The sequence below is a fragment of the Phaethon aethereus genome (genome assembly GCF_964289735.1).
Source record: "Phaethon aethereus genome assembly, chromosome: 10".
NCBI classification, from domain to species: domain Eukaryota; kingdom Metazoa; phylum Chordata; class Aves; order Phaethontiformes; family Phaethontidae; genus Phaethon; species Phaethon aethereus.
This window is the reverse complement of record NC_138586.1, coordinates 2,491,220-2,505,579: the sequence shown is the minus strand read 5'-3', so window position 1 is coordinate 2,505,579 and position 14,360 is coordinate 2,491,220. Positions and strand designations below refer to the sequence as shown.

The 14,360-nt window shown below is 38.3% G+C and overlaps 1 protein-coding gene across 2 annotated transcripts in view; it reads right to left on the bottom strand.

The window, feature by feature from the left end:
- Positions 1-3,437: 3,437 nt before the first annotated feature.
- Positions 3,438-14,360, bottom strand: part of LOC309408175 (ubiquitin carboxyl-terminal hydrolase 12-like) — a gene marked incomplete at both ends in the record, with an annotated part of 29,808 nt that continues 18,885 nt past the window's right edge. For both annotated transcript variants that reach the window (XM_082003947.1, XM_082003946.1), the window contains 6 exons: positions 3,438-3,539; positions 8,614-8,692; positions 10,711-10,908; positions 11,566-11,649; positions 12,526-12,602; positions 13,819-14,045. In XM_082003947.1, the coding sequence (XP_081860073.1) occupies positions 3,438-3,539; positions 8,614-8,692; positions 10,711-10,908; positions 11,566-11,649; positions 12,526-12,602; positions 13,819-14,045 (767 nt within the window). The remainder of the gene's footprint in view (positions 3,540-8,613; positions 8,693-10,710; positions 10,909-11,565; positions 11,650-12,525; positions 12,603-13,818; positions 14,046-14,360) is intronic.

Sequence of the window (14,360 nt, the reverse complement as noted above, 5' to 3'; positions counted from 1 at the left end):
TAAACATATCCTAAACCGAGCTGGCATGGTGACTTTAAAAGCTCCTGCTGGTAACTAGAACATGCCAAGCACAAACAGCAACTCATAAACAACCTCTGTTTCTGAAGGCTTTAGGGCAGAGCCTCTCCACAAACACGGCAGGATCTGCTGAACTGGAAGCAAAACAGCCACGCAGGGTGCATTTTGCTTCAGCTGCCAGTTAGCAGAGACAAATAAATCATCACGGGATGGTCTTTACCCCCTCTCCAGTGCTAGGTTCTGGAGAAGACCTGAAGTGCCAAGACCAGCCCCCAAATCCTAGTATCAACCCTGCCTTACTGGTACTCAAAGCTAAACCCACATTGCTCTCAGATGTTCCGATGTTGGTGGTTTGCCCTCAACAAAATTCATTCTGGGTAATACTCTTTCCCCCGTGACTGAAAGTCAAACTCACATTCACTAGAGTTAAAATTAGCTCCATTTATTTATTGCTAACATGTGACCCAGCAGGACAAGGACCAGACGGTATTTTGGATTTAAAATGTGTTTTTACAGAGCAGTTGTAATTTTCAAATCTCATTTGCTTCTGTTGCGTTCTGACCTAGTCCCGTGAATTCCTACTCACTGGAGCAGGATCATCAGAACGGTCGGATTTTCCCCATATTAAAGTGAACTGCAGTGAACGACGCAGAAACGAAGACCTGTCCCGCAATGAACCTGAAAATCTCCAAGCATACGGTACTATTTTTGCTTTTAAACGTCTCTGTTCCAGATCAGCCAGATAATATATCCAACAGCGTCTTCGGGAGTCTGACAGCAAGGGGTGAAAGAGGGAGAAGGAAAAAAGAAATCACAGGGAAAGGCAACGGCAGAGCTACAGGGGATGACAACCAGATTAAGGAACACCAGCACTGGGATGGGTGTCAGGGGAAAAGGCTCTGCGTAACCTCTCCTCGGTTTACCGGCACATCAGTTATGACCTATGACGCCAAATTACTCCCTTCTCTTGGTTTAAACCGCTCACGCGCAGGCTAGATGCGTGTAGGTAGAGCGGTCAGAACCCCTCCGCCAGCGGCACGGAGGGAGACGCCAAGGAGAGCGAGTGGCTGACCAACTACTCTTCCTTCTGCCTCCGACTGGAATTCAAGGAAAAGCATTTGGGCCATGTGCATTTGATCATACATGACCTTTATTGGAGACAGGTGGGGTCATTTATTATACAGAAGTAACATCACACCATTCTCTTCCAATTTAATTCCTTTTAGTCTCCTTATAAATCTGTAGCAAAAGTGCACTTTTAACAGTTTTTAATCTATAGTATATATCTCTCAATATTATCTCTCAGTCAGGTATTTTATTTGTAAAAATGTATCGCCAGATATACAAAATACATGTCTAGTGTACTACATTAGTTTTTGTATTTACTGTTTAGACTATTTTTAACTCAGTGCTCTCTTTTTTTTTTTTCTTTTTTGCAAGACTTGGTGATGACAGGCTTCTGGTAGCGCCACCAGGAGAGGACTCACAGCTTGTGTGTGAACAAGGGGAGAAGACTCTTAGCCAGGAACAATTTTCACACAATAGGAACAAGATGACAAGAACGTTTGCTGTTATTGAATACGTCTCTTAAAATGACAGTACTTTGTATAATAAAAAATAATTAAAAAACCCAACGTCCATATTTTATCTTCTGGAAGAGGAGATGTGCCAGGAGAATGGAACCTGTACCCAGCTGGAACACAACGGTAATGATTAACTTGCATTTTGAAGACAGGAGTTAATTGCTAGCATTACATTTCTGGTCATGGTAAGAAGAAACAGATACATACAGCCACCACAAGAAACTGTTTGTGAAATGCTGTTTTCCTGAGGACAATATTTTGGTAAAATATTTTATATCCTGTACAAGCCATAGAATTGCATAAGTTAAATGTCCTCAAGAACAACAATCACTGGTATATACCATGAACGGCTGTGCTGGGAATAACCACACAGAGGACAGCTCTTGTGTTACCCAACAAGATGAAGAAAGGAAAATATTCATTTCCATTGGTAGTTTAGAGCCAGCTGCGACAAGCTTTGGCACGGCAACAGGACTTTCCAAAAAGAAAATTACGTAAGATTTTCTGAGATTTCTTACAAACTTCCTTAGTCTTTTCTTTCTAGTTATCCTTGAGATTATAATATATACACGCGTAACGGATAATTACTTAATTTCAGTCTTCAAAAGACTAACAATTTCCCCTGTTAAGCAAGGCCTATTGAGGTAAAACAATCAGAAGCATTTTTTTTGGGTGGGGGTGGGAGGGGTGGGCACTTTATGATTCCCAGATCGATAGAAAACATTACCAACAGATGATGAGGAACACTTAGCAAGGTGATGTCTAGGTTGGTTGGTTTGTTTTCCTTCCTACATGTTCATTATCTTGAAGACTAAGAACAACTGGATTAGTTACATAAATAATGCTTCCCTTGGTTAACCCTTCACAATTAGTGCTGTTTCTGTGTGTTAGCATAGATTCAAAATGCTAGTTGCATCAGTTTACTATGTACTGAGTGAAACGCTGAACAGATCCTGTTTCAGAGTGAGGGCACTTTTGGTTTACGCAATAGCTCCAAGAAACGCTGTAACTTCAAATTTTCTACAGCAACTGGTTGCCAGACATATTCTTCAAAAGGTAACTGCTTTTCTGCTCCCCTTAAATCTGCAGCAATGTGGCTTTGAGTGAAAATTTCTGCTTCAAAGGAAAAATGCACAATAGCCTAGGCTGAATACGGACAAAGTTCCATACCTTCTGAAGAAGAAACAGAACAGTAAAAATAAAAATATGAAAAGAAGCAGTGTTGTTAGTGTTATCTAAAACCAAGATAATGCATAATGGGGAAATCTACAATGCTGCAGAGAGTTTTTTGTCTGTTTTTTTTTATAAAAATTACAGACTTGACATTTCCAATATGTCTTAGCTTTGTACTGCTTCTCAAGTCTGAGTCACCAAAAATATCCAGCAACCAGCTGCTGTTCATATCCTAAAATATGCCTTCAGCTGACACTGAATATTGAAATCATTCTGCTAAAATACAGAAAAACGACGATGGTAGAAACCAAGGTATAGCCTCAGGCCAACATTAAATGGTAAAAATTCTACAATGCTACTTTTAAATCTCTTCTTCAGTTCATGAACAAATAAGCAGCCAGGTTTCAAGTAGAGGTAACACAGATTTTGGAAGATAGCACGTAAAAAAAAGCCCAGAAAGAAAACTGGAACAAAAGCTCTTCTTGTTACGGCAGTCAGCACTAATCCTCCACGAAACGGCAGGGAGAAACCTCTCTTCGCCCTGCTGGATCTGTCCTGGTCCTACAGCAACAATGTGGAACTGCTTCTGCTGTCACAAATATGTTCCATTTGGACATATCTTGATCCCTTTTTTCTTCTATTTGTATACACGTATCTTTTGTCTTAGTCTCTTGACTGGTAGAAGAGGATATATCCAGATTCTGAGTTTTTGGAAATGTCTGATGTTAACCCATAGAATTCTTCAATGGCCTGGGCATCAATTTTCTGAAAATTAACGAGAGTTATAATTAGCCTCAGTCAAAACACCACCCCAAGAATCCTTTTCCCAGACAAAACATTATTTTCAGTTCTTGGGGGTGATGCTGGAAAGCCACGCAGTATTAATACAACAATATGTCAATATCACTGAATCCAACCAAATACAACAAAACATTTTTTCCACTTAAAACCTTATTCACTACTGAAAAAAAAGGAAATCAAGATGAAATAATAAACCTCTCAGAAATGCTGCACTCTTAAGCTGGACTATAAAAAAGGAATCTATGAAAACGTATCCTTAAAAAGAGTACATGGCATTTTTATATTTGCTTTCTCATTTACACTGGCGTTACCTTTCCTGACTATAGGCTTGTAATGTAAATGAAAAATGCAGTCACTGATCAGCAAAGGAGATTTTGTACAGAAGGACCATCTTGAGCAGACTTCACATTTAGCTAAAATAACTCCAGATTTTAAAGTTCTTGTGACCTTCTTACGTTGGGAAGTCCTGCAAGTGCTACTGGCAATTATACCATGAAATCTGTGGATCTCATCCAATTGCGATCCTCTGGTCTTATGAGAGCTTTCCTTCCTTAGGATTTGCTGGTACAATGCCTACTGGATTATTATCACAAGCTCTGTGTTTTAAGAGAAATAATTTATTTGCCATATGAATAGAATTAAATGGTTTCCTTATATTTAAAGTTGTGAACTATGTGCAGAAAAGCAGTTTTTCATTTTATACTCCAACCAGCAAGGCCTGTAGGGCATTTTAAACTGCTTTTAAAGATGCAAGTTCTACAGTCTTCATCCCACTCCTGAGAACTATTGGCTTCACGTCACTGAATTTGAATCAGCAGTCAGCAAGCGTAGAGACTGAAACACTGAAATAAAACACTCCCAATGACCTGTGTTGCTCAGCACTCCATTCTGTTTTATTATTTTAAAATACCTTTAGTCCTCTGGATCCACAGAGATGAGAGGCTGAAGTAGCCTGAATTTGTTGTGGAGGACCAAATGGAGACTAGCCTAAAGTTCTCCCTTATTCTCCAAGGAATAAAGTTGAGGAAGCAAAGAAACGTGCAGAATATAAGAGGGTCCGGGTTGAAGATCTGCTTTGATCATGGTAAGGAGTAGCAGAGACCAACCTGTGCTTACATTTTAAAAGAAAGGGACCACCCTATGACACCCATCAAGGAGGCTCCTCAGCGACCGAATCCATTTGACAGTGTGCTGAACAGACTTTAGCATCACCAGCAAACACAAAAGCACTGGTTTCTCTAAGTGGCACTGCCACACAACCTGCAAATTCAGGCCACCCTTTTCCCAGTCTTTTTGAAGCACAAGAAAAACACAGTAAGCTTCGAGAAGATGCATCAACTGCAGGATACAGCTGCTGAAATTCCCCCTTGAATGGTTTTATTAAACACTTTCTGTTAAAAAAAAAAGGGGGGGGGAAACACCCAAACACATGTATTGTCTTCCTCTCTTCTCCATTCAAGCACTTCAGAGAAGCTGAAATACCATAACGGGGGCTTTTGCATTTTCACACAATTTATTATCATGTCTACTACAAACTGTTAGATAGACATTTTAACAGAAAAACGGCAAAAGAACATTCTCCAGTCCTTGTAATATATTTAGCAGACAACTCAAACATGTTTTATTTTAAGTGCCAGCTAACTTGCCATGCAATCAAGTCTATTTCCACTACTCGCTCTGAATGCAACTCAAGCATTTGATATAGATTAATTCATCCTACAGATATTTTTAGTTGTATCATGGCAAAACTGACTTCCTTTTTTAATTTCACTATCCGCAGAAACTACAGTGGAACTGAAAGAGGATTGTACACACTCTATTCTTCCCATCCTTAGTTGGCCACACATATTGTGGACAGCAAAGTTTCACCCAGTTGCAGCTTTAGAGTAACAACCAGTTGATGGTTTCACAACTACTTTTAGGATTCTGCAGCATCACCTGGCATTAAGATTATTTTTCCTGTTAACTGCGCTTAAATATCCTTTGCTCATTTCCAGACAACTATTCTGGTTCCCCAAGCCAAATCCTTTCCTTGCATACCATTCATAGCATTCAACTGAATGCTGCAAATCTCTGAAGAAGTATTTAAGCAAAGACAGACAATCATTCTCCCTCTTTTCTCAATTTGGAGAACTCCCTGGATGGACACTTTACACTTCCCCGCCCTCTCTGTTTCAGATACACATTGTCACTGTGTTGTATCACTTAGCTGCTCTAATGACAACATGTCAAACAAGCCAGAGATCATTTACTCGGGGTTCTCAATTAATTTTGCTTGGCGCAGTATCTCATTTGGACTGATTTGCCTCCCGGATTTGATGCAGTTGCTTTTCACATATGCTGTAGTATGTTTGATTATCATCTATCTTCGATTTAATTGAAAGTTGGCCTTCCACCCAAATCCAAATAGATAAATAAATATGACTTCACCGCTTCTGACATTTAGTGGGTAATAAGGATAAACTACTTCCTATTAACAGTTCAGAGCTATTAATTCATATCACTTGCCAAAAATGCAACAAAGCTTTTTAACTGTATTTAAAGGGAAAAAGCTTTCTCCTGTGTTCTCTTTCAGTTGCAATATCTCTATACAGATATAAGGGCTTTACTCATCTTAAGTCAGCTGACTAATACCTGTTTTGTTAGGTAGCCAGTTCACACCTAGAGCATTAAGTCTCCAAAGATTTAAAAAAAAAAAAAAAAAATCATGTTCTTAAGAGTCTCTGAAGAGCAGAAGGCTCCTGTGGTTAGCCCTAAAACCAGAAACTTAAGCAGAAGTTACATTTTAGGAGATTTGGGGCTTTGGTGTTTTTTTGCCACTCCATTTTTGCGGACAACCTCTGCAATGTCATACACAGCAAACTATTTCCTGTGGTGTCACCTTATGGCCAATCACAAGCAGTTTGAAAATAGTACTGGGTCAAGTTTGGAAAAGATATTTAAATCTCTTTAGGCAGCAGATGGAACTGACAAAAGCATTTGGGGCTTTACTTCACTTTTTCAGTGAACAGTCTACAGCACCAGTAAGGAACTAATTCTCAAGAGCTGATGACTAAGTGGGGAGGGAGAGAACAGATGAGTAAAACTGCAGCTACTTCTTCCAGCAGCCTGTAGCATCAGCAGAGGAAGAGCAGTCTCCACTATCCTGTTCTCCACCACCAAGTTGCCAGAAATTCAGGTGAGTTCTGGAAGGTTGAGGAAAGAGAAAGGATGGTACTTCCTAGACAGAGGGAGGGGAGATATAAGCTTCATGTTCATCACCCACTTTGAAGGCAGGAGCAGCTACAATGGATAGTCAGCAAAGAGATCCTCTGCGACAAATCCAGCAGGAATCCTTATGCTACACTCCTCAAAGCAGGTCAAGGAGCAACCATGCATCAGAAAGGGCCAAAGATCTCAAAAGACTTGTGCAAAGCTCTTATGTGTCATTTTTCATGCCCTTCACGGGTAGGAAAAACAAAGCCTAAATTTCACAGAAAACAAGAAACACGTGCAAACACCATCCAGGGAGAGTCTTCTAGCAGGAAAAGGAATCTTAAACTTCTGGATTCGCAGCTGGGGCGGAGGTAGTGCTACAGGACAGTGCTACATTGCTAATCCTAATCAAGACAGTGAAAGCTCAAGAACTATGGAAAACACAAAAAGTAGGCATTTCAGATCAAAGAGATTTATTTTTACAGCATTTTAGATGTACTTAAGATGTACTTAAGAAGATGAACTTAAAAAAAGAAAGCCATGATTGAAGTTAGAAAAGCAACTTAAAGATAAAAAAACCCAAATATCCCTCCAGGAGAGAACAACTACATTCTAGCTTAATTGTGACAGCTCCTTGAATTTATTGTCAAATAACAGACAGTGCATTTTTAAAAGCTATGTTTCGGCACATCTATAAAAGTGCCAACAGTGTTTGCAGATAAAAAGCAATTCCATCTTGACCTAAAAGCTAAGATACAACATAGAAGTGACTGATAGAAAACAAATATAGAACAAGATGGTTATTTTACATCTACTTTTAAAATGTGAAGTTTGTCTCCCTGTATGGAAAAGACAGAGAATACTTGCATTTAAAAATATTGAAGTGAACACTATGTCCAAAATTAGCTGACACAATTATGTACCTCTGCCATGACAGAAACAAAGGAAAACAACACTCAAAAGATAATAATGAGAAAAAGGCAACTGTTCAGTGTCATACAAGCTATCCAAATCACCAGGAAGTCACCCCTGATGCTCAAAGCTAAGCAAAGATTAAAAAAACCCCCAACCCTGGAGGATGTACTACATCATCTTTGTATCAACACAAGCAACCTATTTAGACACTTCGCATCAGGCCTTAACCTTGACCATGAGATCTTGGAGACAAACAATGTATTTTCATCCTTACATAAAAGCAGTTCTACTGTGGTATTTGTTCCACTGTTTGATACTCGCTTAATAATTATGTGAAATACATGGATATATAAATATTTTGGATATTAGTCTTTACAGATAGTAGAACTTTTTTTCTACAGTTAGTAGAAAAGTGAAGGAAAAATTTGCTCGAGCAGACTGTTTAAACATTACCGCAAATAGCCCAAACATCTTTGTCCCTCAGGACCCTACTACAGTCTCCCAAAGTTTTTTTTACAGTTTTTCTACACTTCAATTTGTTGAGGAGAAAACGCCTACAAAAAAAGGTTAGAAGCTCTTAAATGCAGCAATGAAATGCAACTAGCACAAAGCGAGTCAGCAACAAAAAGGAGCCCAAAAGGTGGGCTGAAATAAGAGCATTGCAGATCTTGAATAAGACAACTGTGGTATTTCAGCCTGGCAGGTGCACACCACCCCATGCCTGGGTGTTGGTTTACCCTCTCTACACTATTTCCATTAATAAAGATGCACAAAAATGCTGAAGTTTACTTTTGAAACATCCAGAATTATTCTGTCCACGTGTTTTCCTGAAATACCTTCACATGTCCAAAAGTGAATCCCAGACATAAAAACATCCCGGAGAGTGATGCTGTCTACACTTGTCTTCGCTATGGAAAAACATACCTACCTCTACAATGTCATCATCAAACAGCAACCAAAAGCCATGGCTCTTCACAATGGTGATATAATGTCCTCGATTTGGACCACTGCCAGAAAAAAAGGATTGAAGACTTATGACTCTTGTGCCTACAACGGCAGGACCACCGCTCTCCCACGTGATTCTAGCTATTACTGTCAGAGTTACATTTCCCAGCTCTTAATGTTGCCTAGCACTACTCATAACATCGTTTAGGTTCTTAGACTTGCCAAATTGCTTGAACTAAAATTTCTGTCTTTGCTACTTGCCAAATACAATATATTCAAAATACACAATTTCATAAATATTTTAGTCATCCATATATTTCAAAAAATGAAATTAAAAGCCAGTTATTTCAATCACCATTTTGTCGCATTCACCACCAACGAGTATTCTGACCGGTTCAAAAATTTTACCACCTGTCTGTCTGACATATTTCACAGGAGGTATCTTTTTATTTCTTGGTGTGGTTTAGCCTATGGCTGACTGCAGACAGGCTTTCTGGGACTGCTGTTCCCAGTTTTCCGGTGGCAGTGTCCCAGTCCGAGACTATTGCCTAAATCCTAAATGCTTACCTTGAAGGGAAGGGACAACAATATGACCTGACTCAAAGGGAGTTGGATCTGCAGAGTAAAGGCAGGCAAACTGCTCTGAAAAGGTAGCAGTTTGGGATAATAAACTATATGGATAGAAAACTGCAAGCAATCAATCTACTAACCTCAAATTTTGAGATAACAGTCCAGGGACGCAGTGAGGAAACAAAAAACCACACACACACACCCCCTGGCTTTATTTTTTACTTAGGATCTACATAAGGCTTTAAACCAACCTATATTCGTATCAGCTTTCAGCAAAAGAAAGTACTTCTAGTTCTTCCTGAATTATTGATATACTTGAACAGATTAACTGTCACAGAATGAAACTTCTTTGTTTAGAGTAACTAAGTGAAAAGTAAAACTATAAGGGCAAAATATTTAAAACAAGTTCTGAGAACTCAAATATTTAGAAAATATAGTTTATCTTAAGCCTTCGGTACATTCCCAGTAAGAATTGAAACCAGAACAGTCACAGGACTCCTAAAAGCCCCAAATGAGACAACAGTTCTGAGAACAAAAAGCAAAGTCAATCAATACATCTGAATTATTAATCACCATTGTTAAAACATGTAAGTGTAGTTACAGGTATAGCAAATGAAGAATCTACAGGAGAAAATGCATAGGATGAGATCTTAAAATGATAAAAATAAAAAAAATAGCACAACTGTACCACAGCAGAAATCACCTAGAATTATGTAGTTTATTTGTACTAAGTCTCTGCAATATTAGTGTGTTGATTATATTGTCTTGCTCCTCATAAAGAGGTTTCAAAATATTTGTGTGCCGCAATAACTTATTACTTTAAAACTCACACTTCCAGAAGGCAGTTACAAATATTTTTTTGCCTTCCATGACTGCTCTTTCTCCCCTAAAAGCGCTTAAAGTTTTTTCCTCCTTGCCTTTAAAACCAGAATTCAAACCACTTCAACAACAACAAATTAATAAAAAGAGTAAGGATATTTTAAAAAAAATCAGCAGTACACAGTTTATTCCACATGATGGCACCAGCTTCTAAAAAAACCAAACTTCAATGGTTTAGCAAATAGTAACATGAGAATGTAACTTATTCTATTTTAGTCAGTGTTTTTCCAAGATTTGTTTTTATTTCATTTACCTTTCCTGGAAAGTAGGGGTGGGAGTGGGATTTCATTTGCTGGTTTTGCTTTCATTTGTTTTTTAAAGACTGCTTTTACTTTGCTACAGCTCAAAGAAACAACTTGTCCGAATTGCAACCATATTTGAAAGCTGACAGAAGAGTAAACCTTAGACAGTGTACTCAGAAAGCAAAATTTAAACCAGTAAAAAAGTAGTATAAAGACCAAAACACTTTTCTTTTAAATAAACCCCAAAACTTCTGGACAACTAGCTCTGATGCTGCTTAGCATGCTCCCATGTTGTCAGCCACTGTACTGTTATAAAATAACATATGGATGACTCCTTTTAAATTTCAAGAAAAGGCAGTTAAGGTCCAGAAAGCACAAAACCAACATACCTGCCACAGTGAACAACTACAGCCACAAGGTCATACATTCTGTCAGGATTTGTAGCATCTCCTGAAGTGTTAAAGAGCCGGAGCTCCAAGGGAAAGACTACACGGTAGGAGAGTTTGGTGTATCGATGCAGCTGGTCCATGTATTTGAACCTTTTTAAGTGCAGAGCTAGAATCATGGGCAACTTTTTCACTCTCATTCTGAAGGACAAAAATATATTAAACACAGAACAAGGTATTAGCAGATCACCTAAACCACAGCTTTGTTCAAGAACAGTTTCAATACGAAGAAACTTCTTAAAAAAGCATCTAAAATGTTGATGAAGATTTTCAAAAGGCTGCTTTTCTCATGTGTATTCCAGTGTGAACAGGCAATATTTATTCTGAAAGAGTAGCTACACAACTGACATCTGAATGCAGGACAACTGTCTGTGTTGAAAACATCAATTTTTCATCACATCAGTGGAAAGAAATAGATGGAATAAATCTGTCCTGCTGCTCTGGCTGTGACCAAGTATGAGGTGAGAAATAAGATTTTTGTATACAGTATTCATAGTGAAAGCAGATGGGATGGCTTTCAGTGGCTTTAAGCTGATTAATGCTAACTGGGGAAAATGCGAATGTCTGGAAGCACCAGATATGAGCTCTTCTGGGAGGAATACAAAATTAATCTCTTAATTTCTCTCTGATAAGGTTGCCACAAAGTTACTTGGTCTCTCCACTTTTACCTTCTCCCTTCCCCACCAAAAAAAAAAAACAGTCTCACGTTTCCTTTTTGCTGAATTCACAAGGTGTCTTTTTCCAACAGCTGCCCATTTTAAGAGAACATTTACATTAGCCTGTAAATTTGAGCCTTACCTCTTCTGTGCTTCCTGTTTACTGCGGCACTGCTCACAATAGTATTTATATTCACTGCATAGAGTTTCAGTATTACTAAACCCCCTGTGGAAATGAAAGGAAAGTCAGATAAGCCAATAACGATGAAAAATGCCAAAGTACACACAGAAGATGAAATTCCTCTTATTCAATATCACTCATACCTCCCAAACACATTTTAGGTTTATTTGTCCCAGTCTTGGGATGTAGTATCAATGTTCAGCTGGAAAAATGTGGAAATTACACCCTCAAGTACTAACCGCATACTTTCTGGCCAGGAGTCAAACACAACAGGTAATAAACAGCAATAAAGCGATTGGGTTTTGTTTCCAGAGGTAGCCACTCCATGTTTTCTTTGGTGGCAGCCATTAAATGTTAAGACCTACAGCCATTAGCCATTGACTAGCTAAAGTCCAGATTATCTTTCAACTTCTAGTAATTATATATCCCTTATCAGCTATTAAAGAGCCGGATGCTATACGCAACTTGCGGTTTCCTAGCAGCTGATAAGCCTTGGACCTAGCAGTCAAATACATGGGGCAAATTTCTATCAGCAAAAAAAGAACCTGACCACAAACATCAGAACCAGACAACTGAAATGCAGTAACTATTAAAATAAACAGAACTTCTTATGAAACCAAACATACCAGGTTTAGTTCTGATAAAGCCTGACTGTATCATGTAACAAATTAAAATCCCCATAAAAGAAAGTGAAAATCAATCTTACATACCATTAAGAAATCATCGTACTCATTAACTACTAAAAACCACTACAAAACTAGCAGCTTCAAAAAGCCATGATAAAGATAAAATGAACAGCACTCTGAAGAGAACACGTTTTACCATAAGTCAAAGCCTAAACCTGTTGCACAATAGAGCAACTAAGCTAGGCTCTTCTGTCCAAGGGCAGGTATTTTTCCATTCACAAATATTTTCATTTACCTTAGACAGTGTGTAATTGATGTATTTTGTTCCACATCAACCGATAGATCCAGAAAGTCCTCATCTTTGCTACTAACCTTGAAAAAAATATGAAGAAATGTTTCATAACAGTTTAGAACTGGCAGATTTCTTTTAACCATTTCTGGAATGGTGCAATGTCCTCATTGCAAGTAGAGAGCTTTGTGATAAAAAAAATAAATACACACACAGAGAGGCCTTTTATTGAAGTAAACTAAAACTGAAGAAATAATCTGACGTGTTGTTACAATCCAGATGGGAATATTAAAAAAGGAAAGCCAAAACCCAGAAAAAAAGCCCACAAAAAAAACCAAACCCAAAAAACCTCTCTCGCAAAACATCTCTCCCTCTTACCCCTTAAGATTTCAAGACACATCGGCTTACTTCACTGGCAAACACCAGTTTTTAACCACTCAGAGCTGGAGAAGCTTTAACTGTATCCCAATCTGTTTTGTAGACCGATACAGCTTTCTGCTGCATTTCAGAGTTTAGCAGTAAATACTTATAGGAAACGCAAAAACAGGCAGATGGGTTTTCAATTAAATGGGTTAGCAGTTAGGAAAACCATCTTTCCATTTGTGGAACAGTCACATTTAATTTCAAAATTCTCGAAACAGAATCTTATTAATGTAATCTGTAGAGTTTCTATTCACCATATAGCCATAATTTTAAATTAAAATGCCAGGAACAGTCGTTTCAGTTGTAATCACTTTTTTTTTCTCTCCCCATCTGGGTTTTCATTTTTTCAGAAATATTAAATCAGACATAGCACATGGCTAGCTACAAATCCCTGGTCTGAAGGTGGTGTGGTTCTTCTAATTCTAGACTTTGTGGCAGTTCTTTTGCTCTCAAATAGAGTGGCTATGGACCAACACCAAGCAGCACAGACTTTTAGTTCAAGAAATTCAGTTAATCCCATAGTTAAATAAATACTGAGCAACTCTCATGTAGAAACACAACATAAACTATCAATCACTGACACAGGAAATAACATGAAGACAAAAAGGCAGCTTATATCAGCCAGGTGCAGACTGCCTCGATGGAAACAGGGAGGAGGAACAGAAAAAACACTATGCTTTTTCTGAGAAACATACCTTAATGAGTATTGGTTTGAACATAGAGGTGATACAGTCATAAAATAGGCTATGCTCCATATTTTAATAGAGAGAGTGCAATTTCATCTATCCTAATAAATGAAAAAGTGTGCTTAGTATTAGGGAAAATGATCCGGAACCTGTGAAAAATTTAAGAGGTTTTGTTTTGTTTTAAACGTACAGCCTCACAGTTAAGACATCTGGTTTCATTGGTTAGTGTTCCTTGGAAGATTTCATGGACCCACGTCAGATCAGTCTTGTCTCCTTCTTCACTCTCGATGCTGCCATTCTGGAGTTTGCCATTCTGCTTCTCCTGCTTTTTCTCTTCTTGTAGTAAGTCAGCAATAGTGTTAAGTAGGTAGTTTAGGAATTCATGTGCATCCTGCTGCATATAATTATCAAATAATTCTGGAAAGGAAGAGATCAAAGAGAATGAAAAAATACAGATACTTCATAATATCAAGTTACTATGCTTTTAGCAATCAGTGCATGCCCTTCCCTCTTCGCTACCCTGTTATACAATTGTGGGTTACACTGTTAAGAGTCTTTGAAGAATTTTATTTTGTTGTTCTTACAACGGGATGTCAGGTTACCCTCACCTATTCCTCAGGTTGCAAGAAACAGGCAGCTGAAAAATATCATTAAGGAAACTTAGTTTGGGCATTTCTTGGAATTGAAGAAAACCGTGATTGGTTTTCTTTTATTTTTTTTTTCCTTGAGGGA